The 14,966-nt window shown below is 39.0% G+C and overlaps 1 protein-coding gene across 6 annotated transcripts in view; it reads right to left on the bottom strand.

Moving 5' to 3' along the window:
• Positions 1-2,359: 2,359 nt before the first annotated feature.
• Positions 2,360-14,966, bottom strand: part of LOC122562539 (leucine-rich repeat and immunoglobulin-like domain-containing nogo receptor-interacting protein 2) — a 727,031-nt gene continuing 714,424 nt past the window's right edge. For all 6 annotated transcript variants that reach the window (XM_043715455.1, XM_043715460.1, XM_043715469.1 and 3 more), the window contains one exon: positions 2,360-4,735. In XM_043715455.1, the coding sequence (XP_043571390.1) occupies positions 2,882-4,735 (1,854 nt within the window). In that variant the 3' untranslated portion in view covers positions 2,360-2,881. The remainder of the gene's footprint in view (positions 4,736-14,966) is intronic.

The raw sequence follows: 14,966 nt of genomic DNA, 5'->3' as shown, positions 1-14,966 counted from the left end.
TTTAAACTTCTTGTTTTAAGGAATTTAGGGAATGAAGTTATTCAATGTGTGTAAGGTTGCCCAGGTAAGTGGGGTGAGGCCACAATCAGGTCAACTATCATCTTATCAAACATCAAAGCAGGTTCTTGAAGCTAAATGGCCCATTCCTTCACCTAATTCTTGTGTTCTCATAGAATCATAGAACCCCTACAGTGTGAAAGCATGCTATTCAGCCCACTGAGATCACAAGACCCACCCCAAAGCCTATCCCTGTATTTCCTACATTATTCAGAGCCAATCAACATAATTTACACATCCCTGGACACTGTGGGCAATTTAGAGTCAAGATTTGAGTGGTGCTGGAAATGCACAGGTCACGCAGCATCTGAGGAGCAGGGAAATCAACATTTCAGACAGGAGCCCTTCATCAGGGCCCTTGATTTTCCTGCTCCTCACCTGCTGTGCATTTCCAGCAACACTCTCGTCTTGACTCTAATCTGCAGTCCTCACTTTCGCCTATTATGGGCAATTTAGCATGGCCAATGCAATTAACTCGTACCTCTTTGAACTTCGGGAGGAAACTAGAGCACTTGGTGGAAGCCCACACAGACACCGGGAGAATGTGCAAACTCCACATAGAGGAGGGAATCAAACCTGTGTCCCAGATGCTGTGAGATACCAGTGCTCACCACTGAGCCACTACCGTGCTGCCCCTGTAGTTAGCTATTTTGCTGCTGCAGTTGTATCTGATGGCCAACAGGGTGTTTTTTTCTCAGCAGAAATGTGTGCAAGCACATAGTATTCAATGCAACACAAATAAAGTTGTCTTTTATGGCTTATGCTCTTATCTAATTAAAATGTTAAACATGATTTTTAAAAATGGATTCAATGAAGTAAATCAAGATAAGCTATTTGCTCTGACTGGAGAAACTGGAGTAGGAGAACATGATTTTAATATTATAAGTCATTCAGGAGCGAAACGTAGAAATACTTTTTCCGACAAAGTAGTACAAATTTAGAACTCCAAGGGAGGAATGCTGAGTCAATTCAAATCATTAAGACCGAGGTGGGTAGATCTTTTATTGTGGTAAAGTATCAAGGAATGTAGAACAAAGGTTAGAATGGATTAAAGTATAGATCAGCCAAGATCGCTATGGTCCTTTGCTGACATTGGATAATTAATTTATTATTTGCCATTCAAAATTTATACTTCATTACCTAATTTATCAATAATTACATTAATCTTTTTTCTGTTGTTTTCATTGTTTATATTCAGCAATTGTTCCTTAATTCCTTATTTTTAGCAACCTTCACTGAAAATTTACTGCTTTTTCTTTTAGGTTGAATTACCTTTTCTAGAATTAAGTTACAATTTTTTTTCTGCTTCCAGTACCATCCTCAACATGTTTCCAGACAGTTAAATGCAACTCAACATAATCTAGTTCCATATTTCTGCATTGCAAGGAGGTAGAATTCAGAATAGTTAACCAATCCTTTAGCATTATCTGTCTTATATTAAACCTTGTGAGGTGAAGCCAAAAGAACATTTCCAGTCACAATCATGATTTGTCTGATTGGAGAGTGGAGGAAATATAAAATGTGTGGTTTCCATGGGGATATTGGCTTTGGGCTGAGATGTATTTGGAAAAGTGGAAAGTGCACACTTTCCGACTCCGAAATCTAAAATAGCTGATGGCCAACATTTACCAAGTTCCAATTATCGTTTTCTACCCAGTAGCCCATCATCTTTACAAAATGCTAAAGGACATAGATTCAATGGGCACTAATAAGCTTTTTGTAACTTTTCCAGTAGACCAATCTTTGTGCTGAAGTCTGGACACCAAGTTTTGGCAGACTACTATTGATCATGGATGTGGGAAAATTTAAAGTCAGGGAAGAAATTACTTCTCTAGAAATGGGGCTCTGATAGGATGGAGATAGCAGAGCTATGGAATTATCAACAACATTAACCACTTTAGAATTATGTAGATTTTGGAATTTTTCTCATTTCAGATACTTACATAATCTTGATACCACATGATTTGTATCCCTCATCAATGCAAAAAATAAACCAATGTATGTATAAAATTCCAATTGTTTTAAAATTTTTTCACCAATTTTTGAAGTTTATTTTGCATTTAGATCTGATGGAGAAGTTAAGTTTTCACATTGAAATATTGTCATTGTACGATAGCCTTATGAACTTGTAGGTATACAAAGTATATAGTTTGGGGCTGTGTTTCAGCACTGCTTATTCTGCCCAAGTCCAATGCTGGCATGTCATGTACACCAAGAAACACTCCATTCATATTGCTTAAAAAAATGACTTCCATTAAAAAGTACAGCCTTACCCCCTTCCCTCCCTCCCTCCCTCCCTCACTTTATCTTTTATCATCTCCAGCCACGCACTCCAATCAATCCCCTCAGTGTTTTGCAATACAATCCACACTGATTTGGGGGTTCATCAACATTAATTTGTCCATGTGGAAATCCACTGATGCTTTACTGAAGATCTCCACCTTCCATTTCTTCTGGATTAGTACAGTTTTATACAAAATGTCAAATGATTTCCTCATTCACTTGAACAAGCAGTTTCCCAGTAAGATTAGTTATTACAGATGTGCAACATGGGCTGTCACTTAAACCAGGTTAGTGAAAGAATTCCAGTATTCACTGGTACTTCCTTCGTTTCAATTCAAGGCACGGGCACCAGAAAAGCAACCCCAAATCCCCAGTTGCCGTGACGAACCATTTGTTGTTGTACCATCAGAGGATACCAGCTCCCTGGTTGTGAGACATTCCAGGAAGCATTCTCTAAGGGAACATTTGGCCCCATAATGAGCGGACAGCATAAAGGTTTCTTGCATTTATTTTTTAAAAGTGCAGCCTTTTGCTGTTGATTCTATATCATCTTCATGTTGAACCTCCTTGTGCCTCCTTGCTCAGTATCAGCTGTGGCTCCGTTAGTCTTACGAGGAATGTATTCGATATCGATGTTGTTCTTGTGCTTGCCTTTCCCCCGACTCCACACAAAGAGAAGCAGGAAACAGAACAACACCACGCCAAGGAACGTGAAGCAACCCATGGCCGTGGACACCAATATAGTCTTGAGGTCCAGTGAAACTGTCATGAACACATGTGTCCCATTGGATTGGGTGTCATTTACCTCAGTCATGTACAGAGAGCTCCTGTTCCCATGCAGATTCTCAGAATGTCCCTTCACAACTAAGGTTGCTGAGAAGCTGTCATTCCCAGCAGCATTACTTGCAATACACATGTAGACTCCGCTATCTTGAACCTGGGTGAACTTGAGTTCCAGTGTGCCGTCTCCTAGCACTGTTGCCCTCCCATTGGACTTGAGGGTGATTAGCCTTCTGTGAGGAGACTGCCAGGAGATAACTGGGAGAGGGTCCCCATCAGCACGGCAAATCAATTGGGCCACTTGACCTTCATTGATCACTATATGCTGTGGACCTTTGTCACGTATTTGGGGCTTTTGGCAAGTGAAGTAGCTGGGCAGGTAAAGATCATTGAAATCTTTAAATCGCATTCCTTTGATGTTTTCTGGTGAGGCACAAATTGGCTGCTCTTCTGAAAACCTCAGCATCTTTTTCCTTTGTAGGATCCACAGAAGCCGGCAATCACATGCCAGTGGGTTATGGTCTATACAGAGCACTTGGACGCTTTTCACAGATTGGAAAACGCTTTCCTCCAGAGTGTCCAACAGGTTATGAGACACATTTAAAACCCGCAAGATATGCAGCCCCTTAAAGGAACGAGGCTCAATGGTGAGTAACTGTGCGCTAACCAGGTGCAGTTCTTGAAGACGTATTAAGTCCTGCAACATGCCCGATTCAATAATGCTGATTGGGTTGTAGGACAGATTCAGGTATGCAAGGTATATTAGATGCTTGAATGCCCCATAGGGTATTGCAGATAGGTTTGTATTTGTGATGGACAGATAGGTGAGATTGAGACCATGAAGACTGTTGGCAGGCAATACATCGAGCAGAGGCCAGTGATCAATCTCCAAGTATCTCAATCGATACAGCTTTTTAAAAGAATACGCATGGATGGCATTGATGTGGAGGTGGCACAGCCGGAGACGGATGAGATTGTGAAGATGAGACAGTGCTTCTGTTGGCACTGCTGTAAGGTTACATTTCTCGAGGGTTAGCTGTTCAAGTGCAACCAGTCCACTGAAGGCTCGGTGTGAAATGTAAACCAAATCATTATCCCCCACTTCAAGAGACTTTAAGTTGTGTAAGTCCTGAAAGGTGTAGTCCAGCAAAATGACTATTTTGTTCTCGCTGATGTCCAGCATTGTCAAGTTAGACAGTCCAGCAAAAACACCAAGGGGGATGAGTTTTAGGCGGTTACTTCTGAGGCGTAGGGAGCGCAAGTTAAAAAGATTACTAAAAGATCCAGGTTCCAAGATTGTTATTATATTTTCACTAAGATCTATTACTTCCAGTAAGGTATATGATGAGAACTCATCCGGATTGATGTTTTTCAGCTTATTCTTGCTCAGGTCTAATATTTTGGTCTCAATAGGAATACCCTCAGGGATTACAGTCAAGCGTTTGCGATGGCAGGTGACGGATTTGTTCTGTGCAGCACATTCACATCGGGCTGGACATCCCATTGTAGACCCAGTGAGAACAATGATGAGAGCCAGACCTAGAAAGGGCTGCCAACACGATATCACTGTGTGAAGCATGACTTTGCTGATGCAGTCGACCATTCTGTCAATGGCCTAGGCCAGAGGAGAGAAAAGAATAAAAAAAACTTTAGTTATTGAAACAAGACGTTGCCTGTTAGCACTATTAAATGATTCTGATGCAGCTTATGAACAATACGAATTAACATCTGCCATCAATAATTTGTCAGTTCAGCGATAGTAATCTGTACCATAAGCCAGATGAGTCTTTTACTTTTATGAGGTTGACTCATATAACTACTTGTAGAATAGCAGGATCTACCAATGTTACAATCAAACTTTCCTGTGATTTGGAATGGATGTTTCTTGCATTCTTTTCTTTTTAATCTCTTTGAATCAATGCAAGAGACTTAATTCAATAGACTAAGACATTCCATAGTTATAAGGATGCACAAAACAAAATAAAATGTGCTCAGAAACATTTTGGTCCATAGGTAAAATTTATTTTTGTATGTGAAACCACAAAATCAAAACACTGCTCCACATTGGTGGGCAGTCTTATTTCACATTAACAGAGCAACCTTTCACCATTGTAATCCATGTCTAAAGTGGAACTGCCTCACTTTAAAGTTTCAGTGTTTTGCTACCTGACTACCTGTAAATTGAGCTTCTTTCTTTGCATCAAAAAGTGTCTCTGTATCTAATCTCTTTCTTCATAGTCAGAAATTGCGATGGTTAAGCAAGGATTACCAGTTGCTCAAAACAGCTAATGAATAAGAATGAGGAAAATCAACTTCTGATTGTCTTGTTTGTCATCTGGCTCCTGACCCACTAGGCCTGGAATCTAACTGCATCAGACCTTCAGACTAATTATACATTTACATTCCTCCCCTACCCCCTTAATTCTGCAGTGCTTTACAGTTTTATTTTCCAAGACAAATGAACCCCATTGAAAAATATGGAATAGAATGATTCAATGCAATTATTTTCTCATCTAGTATTAAGTAAAAGCTGCCTTCAAAGAAGCTGATAAAATGCACACGCAGAAGATACAAGGATCCAGTCCAGACTACAAAGTGGCTTTCTTGCTGCAGATCTGATGCAATCAACAAGTGAATATAAACAAATGCTTCAATCAAACACTTTTTATGCTGCTAAATTAAGGCTTAGGAGGCTGAGGTGTAACTTGATAAAGGTTTATAAAGTCATGAGGGGCATGCATAAGGTGACAGGCGAGAGGTTTAAAAGGGTCCTAAGGCTCAACTTTCTCATGCAGAAGCTGGTACAAATATGGAATCAGCTATCAGAGAAAGTGTCAGAGGTAAGTAAAGTTGCAACATTTAAAAGCCATTTGGACAGGTACATGGAAAGGAAAGGTATAGAACGATATGGGCTACATGCAAACAAGTGGAACTAATTCAGTTTAGGAAACTTAATTGGCATGGATGAGTTGAGCCAAAGGGTCTGTTTCCAAGCTCGGTGACTCTGAAAATGCGAAGAAATACATAAAAGGCCAAAATTATCATCTGCTTGTGAATAATGTAAAGTAATATTGATTTTGGTTTGTTCTTATATGTCACAATTTATATGCATTTCCAGCATCACTTACTGATGACACAGTACAGTTTCCATTGTAGACATGTGTCACCTATGATTATAAATCAATGCATGGAATAACTGGATTAGCTTTTTGCAGAAATAGGTTAAAAACAATGACCTTACCACTTTGAGTTAGTCATATCAAACCTGAATTTCCCACAAGTTTCCCGTAACATGCTAATTTCTTACTTTTGTGAAGTCAACTCGCATATTAGAGGTATCATTGAGATTAAATAATCAGAGAAATTCATTGTACAAATTAGTTCACATGGAAGCAAATTAAATGGAGCAGAACATGTTTGCTACAGATCTTGGCTTAAAAGACCATTTATCATCAGCTGCAGCACTGAAGTAGCTTGGGACTATTAAGTTTCTAACAAATTGAAGCAAATTGAGGCCTGGGCAAGAGATTGTAAGCAGTTGAGAGAATTCAATAAATTGGAGAGGATGTTAACATAATTATTTTAAAAATACTAAAAGCAATGTCCATTGTATTGTTATTTTTATGTACTTCATAGTAAAGCAAAAATAAATCTTTTGACTTTTTTAAAATTTGGCTGTGCTAATGTCCATTCAAACCTACTGGTCTTGTTGAAATGACAGACAATACAGCCATGGGCTCTTGGAAGTACTGCACCAGCATGAGTGAATGTATTCCATAATAAATCAACATTGCCTCACTTACATGTGCTTGTGTAAGACTGACAAGGCATACTTATTGTCCATTCCTACTTGCCTATAAGGCATTTGGAACCATCTGCATAGCATAGCAATAGAATCAAAGTAGGAAAGACTAGGTGTCAAGTTTTCCCCTCAAGCAGTTCGGTAAGTCAATTGATTCAATCCAGCAGGTTTTCTTTAGTTTCTTTTATATTTTTCTATTGCTTGTCCCCAAATATTTTGAATTGAATTCAATTTCATTTCTTGCTACAGTCTGACCTGAACTTGCAACCTTTGTGCAACTAATCTAGTACTTGATACTGGAACATTTATTGGATTAACAATTACTTCTTCATTGTTAAGCTAAACAAAAAACTGTCAAGCTGTGAACTTCTATTTAGAATTGATTAATATTACTACTGAATGTGTATGCACATACAAAAGGCGCAACATGTATGCATTAAGAATTAAGCATGTTTGCTTCAAAATAAAAAAATACAGTTTTTCAAGTCATCCTGATATTGATTTTTCTCACATTTTGTTACCTGTCTTGTGTGCGCCAAGGCAAATCATTTTCCTGCTGTTCTGGTCCCTTGGTGACCTGAAACGTTCTACCTATATAGACATTTCAGTCCAGAAATAGGCCATGTAGCCTGATTGGTTTGTGCCTAGATTTATGATCTCTCACTCAACATTTCATCTACCCTTATCAAAGCAGTCTTCAGTTCTTTTCTCCCATGTGCATACTATAACAGCATCTTCTTAAATATATTTTTACCATATTTCTCAATTATTCTTTGTCATAGCAAGTTCCAAATCTAACATTCTCTAGGTAAATAAGTTATTTCTGAACTCTTCAAGTGATTGTTTTTGTAAATATCGAAAATTTATGATTCTTTAGTTATGGATTCCTTATGAATAGAACCATTTCCTTTAAGTCTATCATTTGAAACCTCTTTATTTCTAATATCAATTTTTCTAAACAGAGCCCCAAAATTTTCAGTTTTATTTGGTCATTATAAGCTCTGTTGCAGTATCACCTTTGGAAATATTTTTGTCACCTGTTTCAGAGCCCCCAAATGCAATTTTATAATGTGGCACTAGAAACATGCATAATACTGTAGGTTTAGTCTAACAAAGATGCTACATAAGTCTAACTTCTTTCCTTTTCAATTCTTGGGTATAAGTGCCTGTGCTCTATCTATGTTGTATTGCCTTGCTTACCTGTATTGCTACTTTTAATAAAAACAAAACACTCTGGATGCTGGAGTTCCAAAATAAAAACAGAAAGTGTGGAAAATCTTAGTAGATTGTGCACCAATTGCAGAGACAGAAAGATATTGTTTTGAGTCTAATATGACTACTCTTCCAGTCCTAATCAAAAAATAGGAGTGCAGTGGCATGCTAATTGTGATTTCTACTCCTCAGAATATCCAGCCTAGAATAATTGGACTGGACTTTCATTCTCAAGGCAGGGAGCACAAGTCATGAGTTATCCTGAATGGAAAGATGCTTGCTCCAGGTGCATGTGTATGGAATAAAGTCAGGCAGAATCCTCTGGATGAATATCAGGCTATAAGATCTGCTGACTAAGGTAAACAATTTCAAGGCCCATCTTGGTTCATTGTGACTTTCCCAGTTTTTACTTCAATTTTAGACCCTCAAATTCTCATAGGTCAAAGTTCATCACACATTGAAAATACCATCCTCTTCCCCACGCCCACTATGCCAACCTAGGCTTGACACATACCCCAATCACCCTTTATACCCTCCACGCTAGATTATTACCAACCCATGCCCTTCACCCACAAGGTTCATAAAAATCCACACACTAATTTATTGATAACCTATGCAAACCTATTTATCCTGCCCAAGCCCATTCATCCCTCTGTTCAAACTGACTCATATCCATCATGATCACACCTCAGGAGAAAATATTAAGATTAAATTAAACAGGGGTCAAATATGTATTATAGCATTTGCTGTGATAGGAAAAAAATAATGAAAAGCCTGAAATCTCATGAAGTTCTTAATCCCTGTCAAAAGAAACAGACTTTTAGTCATAACCCAATACTGAAGACAACTATTAGTAAAGTAATTCTTTGAATTGGCAATAAAACTGTGAAGCTAGGACTCCCTACTGAGGCAATAATGTTGTAGAAATCAGCCAAGCATTAATAAAGACATTGTGTTAGCCCTGGGGTGGGAGAGGGAAGGGGGGGGGGGGGGAGGAGTTGGAATAGATCAGAATTTTTCTAACCAGGTTGTCACACATAACTCTTTTTAAACAATAATTGAAAAGCCTACAAATTTAAATGACAGTTTGAGATTTTGTTTACTTTTCACTGATAAAGGTTAGACTGTTTCTAAATTAGTTTTAAATTGCCAATGCCCTCCGTTCTTCAAGAGCTTTTCAATCATTATAAATGCTTGCAACTCCCACATTGCAGGTTAGAGTCCTTACCACACCAAATGCAATCTGTTTAAACTCAGCACTGACTTTCGATAGCACTGCTAATGTTTGATCTCTTACTTGTATCATTCCCCTTAATTAAGAGTATTTTTTTTAGTTCACTTGTAGGATCCAGACATTGCTGGGTGGACCAGCATTTCATTGCCTGTCCTTGTTGCCTTTAAGATAATGATGGATCAGCTACCTTCTAGAACTGCTGCAGTCCACTTGGTGTGGGTGGATGCACAACATGATTTGCCTGCTTCCTTCCCTCTCCTGGCAAAAACAGAATTAATTATTGGGCATTTTGAACAGGACATCAAGATTGAAGTCTCACTTAGCATCTTCACGGTTTCTCACAATCTCCTTGATTCTCCAAAAGTCCTGTTTAATATTTCAGGACAATGACTCTCATTGGAACTTCACCACAATTCTGTTGCATGGTCATCATCAACCCCATCACAAATGCTGCCTGGCCTTTTGAATGTTTCCAGTATTTTTCACCAATCTTAGTTTTCCAACAGCTGTGGTATTTTGATTTTGAAAATGTAAGAATGGTTGGGTGAAGAATAATTGCTAGATTGCCCTACCTAGATTCAACACAGTTCATTCATTCTGTCATCTGCTATAGGAGGAGGAGAAGGAAATTCAAAATAATTTTGCTGTACCCTATTACCACCATACAGTGGGCAATGGATGAGGGAGAGGTGGAAAGAGGATTAGTTTGATGAGAGATTATAATTCCTTGGTTTCCTCAACTATGTTATTGAGCAGGGCAGACCCCTCAAAACATTTTAAGAAGGTAGCCCAGACCATAATTTTTTTAGTTGTTTTAGGAAGATGTAATGTGAATATTCCCGGAGTGATGCAGCTGGTCAAACTGCTCATTTTTAAACAAACAGAATTTAGTTACAGACTACTGATTGTTCTCTCTTGTTTGTGTTTCAGAGTATAGAATAACTGAACCTATCTGAAAACCCAACTGACTCTATCGCAACTTAATGATACTGTTCCAATTTCCTGCAACATCCTCATAAACACATTCCTTGGCAAAAGAGATAAATTCAAACACAGGTTCTTACAGGAGAGATGTTAGATGATGGCAAAGGGAATCAACCAAAGATCATTGGCTGAAGCATGGAACTTTTTTTCACTGCAGCAATTTTCTTTTGCCCCCACGGTTTCTAACTGCTAAAACTAAACCAAACTGGAAAGAACCCTGAACTGGGAGAACCGGCCACTCTCCTTTCATTGTACAAGTGTTTAAATAAAACCTAAGAGTCCTTTTCCCTGTCTGTTGCCTTAAGCAGTATCTGTGAGCCATAATAAAGTGGCCTTATCCCAGACAAATCAGAACCTCTGCCTCTTACAACCCCTTTTTTAGATTAGATTAGATTACATTACAGTGTGGAAACAGGCCCTTCGGCCCAACCAGTCCACACCGACCCGCCGAAGCGCAACCCACCCATACCCCTACATTTACTCCTATACCTAACACTACGGCCAATTTAGTATGACCAATTCACCTGACCTGCACATCTTTGGACTGTGGGAGGAAACCGGAGTACCCGGATGAAACCCACGCAGACACGGGGAGAACGTGCAAACTCCACACAGTCTGTCGCCTGAGGCGGGAATTGAACCCGGGTCTCTGGCGCTGTGAGGCAACAGTACTAACCACTGTGCCACCGTGCCGCCCACAGAAAAAAATCAAGGGCAACATAACCTTGTTAAAGAAACAGCATTATCACAGATATAATATTGTGTAAGCTGCTCTTATAGAATTTAGTCACTAGCTTCAGTTAGAACTATGTCTTTGCTTCATCAATACAAATTTTGTAAGCATGTGTGAGCTGTCTCCAATGATTGAGGGACAAGCCACAGATTCACTCAAACATATACACAACTGACAATCCTTAAACATAAACTGTAGTCACTACTTACATATCCCTGAGTACATATAGAGCAGTGCAGATGGAGTTAGAACACATGACACTACACTGCACTCTCAAAAACACCACCAGACTGCATTAAGCTAGATTAGAAGACTCACATAAGCACACAGACATAAGCAAATGTAACTACAAGTCAGAGCCAGGTATACCAATGGATATCAAAGTAAATTTAGCATTAATGTATAATAAATAGAGTTACTTTGAAGCCTAAGCCTGAAGACAGTTCTTGAGGTTTCTCCTCATCCAGTCTATCCCAAATGCAAACTCATAGGGCTGAATCTTACTTTTTTTTTTGACTAAGTTGAAGTCACACTGAGTTTGGCAGAGTGATTTTCACTCTGAGTTCGAGCGAGTTTTCTCACTAAATTTTACCAAGCTTGCCATACTAATCACTGTTCCCGCTCCTATGGAAAGCATCATAGCTGATTTCCATCTTATCATACACTTTTCCCTAAGCAACTTGACATTCACTGGATATGACAGAAGTGACTGGCATCCCTGGTACTGGCAACATCTTTAAAAGGAACCCTGAAAAACACCCATTTTGGACCCAAAATGTTTCGCTGTTTCTCTCTCCACAGATGCTGTCAGGCCTGCTGAAATTCTCCAGTACTTCCTCTTTATGTTTTGGATATCCAGCAACTACAGTATTGGACTCTTTTCTAATTTTCTCCTACTGGAACTTCCCAGGGGAAATAGGATTCTAGTGTGCAAACGCAATCATCTTTGTTCAATATTCATTTCCTTCCATTTTTTGCAGCCTAGAAAATCAAATAGCTTAACTTATAACAGCAGCTTTCCAGAAGGCTGTGAATTGAAATCTTCTTCTGTTAGAAGATAAAGCTTTGAAAAATAAATTCAAATCATTCTATTGAGGTATTGGTCAAGAAAGGATTGCCTTATATGTCCGTATATAGCATAGATATTTGCACATAAAGTACATAAAACATTTAGTAGTATGTATTAATTATTTATCAAAACAGCATTGCAGATACCAGGGAGATAAAGAAGAAATATTGCAGATGCTACATATCTGTAATAAAAACAGAAAAATGCTCATCGATTGGCACTTTAAAAATTCTAGAGACTTTATGAGCTCATAGTCTCTGGTGAAATCCATCCTGTAGCTGCTGACAAGTATGTAGGATGCCTCCTTCATTGTCCTATCAACAAAGTTCTTAAGCAGCATTACAGAGAGGCATAACAGTATTGCGTTGCCTGAAGATGCCTGTAAGGAATGCTCTGTCCCAGAGGGCAGTGGAGGCCCAGTCTCTGGATTCATTTAAGAAAGAGTTGGATAGAGCTCTCAAGGATTGTGGAATCAAGGATTATAGAGATAAGGCAGGAACAGGATACTGATTAAGGATGCTCAGCCATGATCATATTGAATGGTAGAGCAGGCTCGAAGGGCAGAATGGCCTACTCCTGCACCTATTGTCTATTGAGAAATACTCATTTAGTCAGCGATGCCTTACTTCTGATATTTGGTGAATATGAAGTGCTTATAACAATTATACAGAATAATGTGGTGATAGATTGACTCATGGAATCATACCAAAGGGTATGTTATTTTAAAATGAAGTCTGCTTCGTAAATCTACCAGTCACTGCACTACACACAAAGCATGAAAGGTGCTGAGCAATCTATTTGCATTCTAAGCATTCTATTTCACTTAAATACCAAATTTAGGGAAGCTCAATTAACTGCAGTTGAGCATTCCTGAGCCACAGAAATACTTGGAGCATATCATTAAAACAGAATAAAAATTGAATTTGTGTAGAAACAATGACCTCTTCCATTTTTAGAGACAGTATAGTGACTGCAGGGTGATACACAACAGAAAGGAGATTTGTAGCTTCAATGCTGACTTAACTGAAATCTGACTCTCAACCATGTAGTCTTCACCTCAAAAACTAATAAGGAAGGCTAGACAATAGTGAAGTTCTGAGAGCTCATTAAACACAAGTTTTCAGCTTGTGATGATGCTACTCCTTTAACAAGGTGATGTTGTCCTTGGTATTTTTTTCAGGAGGTTATAAAGACACGTCTGGTGTTGATCTACTTGAAGAAACCTTTAAGCTTTAAAAAAACTTGTACAATGAAAGGGGAGTGGCCAGTTCTCCTGGCTCAGTTTTTCTCTGGTTTGGGTTTTCTTTGGATTGAGCAAGCAATCAGTTGTGAAGTTGCTGGTCCCAAAGAATTAGGTATATGCTGATCCTCCCTCTCTCTGTCATCTCTCTCCTGTAAGACCCTGTGTTTGATTGTTCCTTTTTTTTTTGCCAAGGGGTGTTTATGAGGATTGTTGCAAGTATTTGGAACAACATTATTAAATTTGGATAACTTGTTGGATTTTCGGATAGATTAAGTTATTCTCTTTTGTTTGTGTTTCATTCGGTAATCTTGCAAATAAATTCTGTTTTGTTTAAAACAGTGAGTGGGCCAGCTGCATCACTCCTGGAATATCTACTGAACACCTGCTTAAAACAACCAGCAAAAGTAGGGTCCGAGCTCCTTTCTTGAAATGTCTTGAGGGGGTCTGGCCTGGTTCGTAACAGACTGGGGATTCTTTCCAAGATTTATTCTATAGTTCCAAATTGGGTTAGGACACAAAGGCTGCAAGTGGCAGGTGTTAGTGTCTTTTTCTCTGGGTGTTGATTTCAGTTGGTTAAACAGTGGTTGGGATAGCAATGGCTCTTTCAGTCTCTGGTGCAAGGAGTCAAGGACGTCACAGAGCAGCTGTAGGACATTGTTATGGGCAAGGGAGAACAGTCTGGGATTGTAGTCCATGTTCATATCAATGATAGAATCATACAGTACAGAAACTGACCCTTCGGTCCAACTCATCCATGCTGACCAAGTTTTCCAAACTAAACTCATTCCATTTGCCTGTGTTTAGCCAATATCTCTCTGAACCTTTCCTATTCATGTACCTGTCCAAATGAATTTAAATGTTGTAATTGTACATGCCTTTACTACACCCTCTGCCACTTCATTCCACACACGAGCCATCCTCTGTGTGAAAAGTTGCCTGCCCCTCATGATCCTTTTAAATCTTTCTCCTCTCACCTTAAACCTATGCTCTCTAGTTTTGGACTCCCCAGCCCTCGGGAAAAGAACTTGACTACTCACCTTATCTGTGGCCCTAATGATTTTATAAACCTCTATAAGTGCACCCCTCAATCTCTTACACCCCAGTGAAAAAGATCCCAGCTTATCCAGCCTCTCCTTATAAATCAAACACTCAAATCCTAGTAACATCTTTGTAAATCTTTTTGTACCCTCTCCAATTTAATTACATCCTTCCTACAGTAGAGTGATCATAATTGTACCTGGACTCCAAAAGTGGTCTCAGCAACATTCTGTACAATCTCAACATGATGTCCCAACTCTTATACTCAGTGGCTTAAGCAAGGAAGGACAGCATGCCAAATGCCTTCATTAACACTTCCTCTACCTGTGATGCAACTTGAAATGAACTACATACCTGAACCCTTATATTTGTGTTCTGTAACATTCCCCATGAATTATGTAAGTCCTGCCCTTGATTGTCTTACCAAAATGGAACAGCTTGCATTTATCTTAATTAAACGCATTTGCCACTCCTTGACCTAATGGCCCAAATAATCAAGACTCCATTGAATTCTGAGATAAACTTCTTCAC

This window comes from Chiloscyllium plagiosum, chromosome 2, assembly GCF_004010195.1.
Source record: "Chiloscyllium plagiosum isolate BGI_BamShark_2017 chromosome 2, ASM401019v2, whole genome shotgun sequence".
NCBI classification, from domain to species: Eukaryota; Metazoa; Chordata; class Chondrichthyes; order Orectolobiformes; family Hemiscylliidae; genus Chiloscyllium; species Chiloscyllium plagiosum.
The sequence above is the reverse complement of the archived record's forward strand: the minus strand, read 5'-3'. Positions and strand labels throughout refer to the sequence as shown.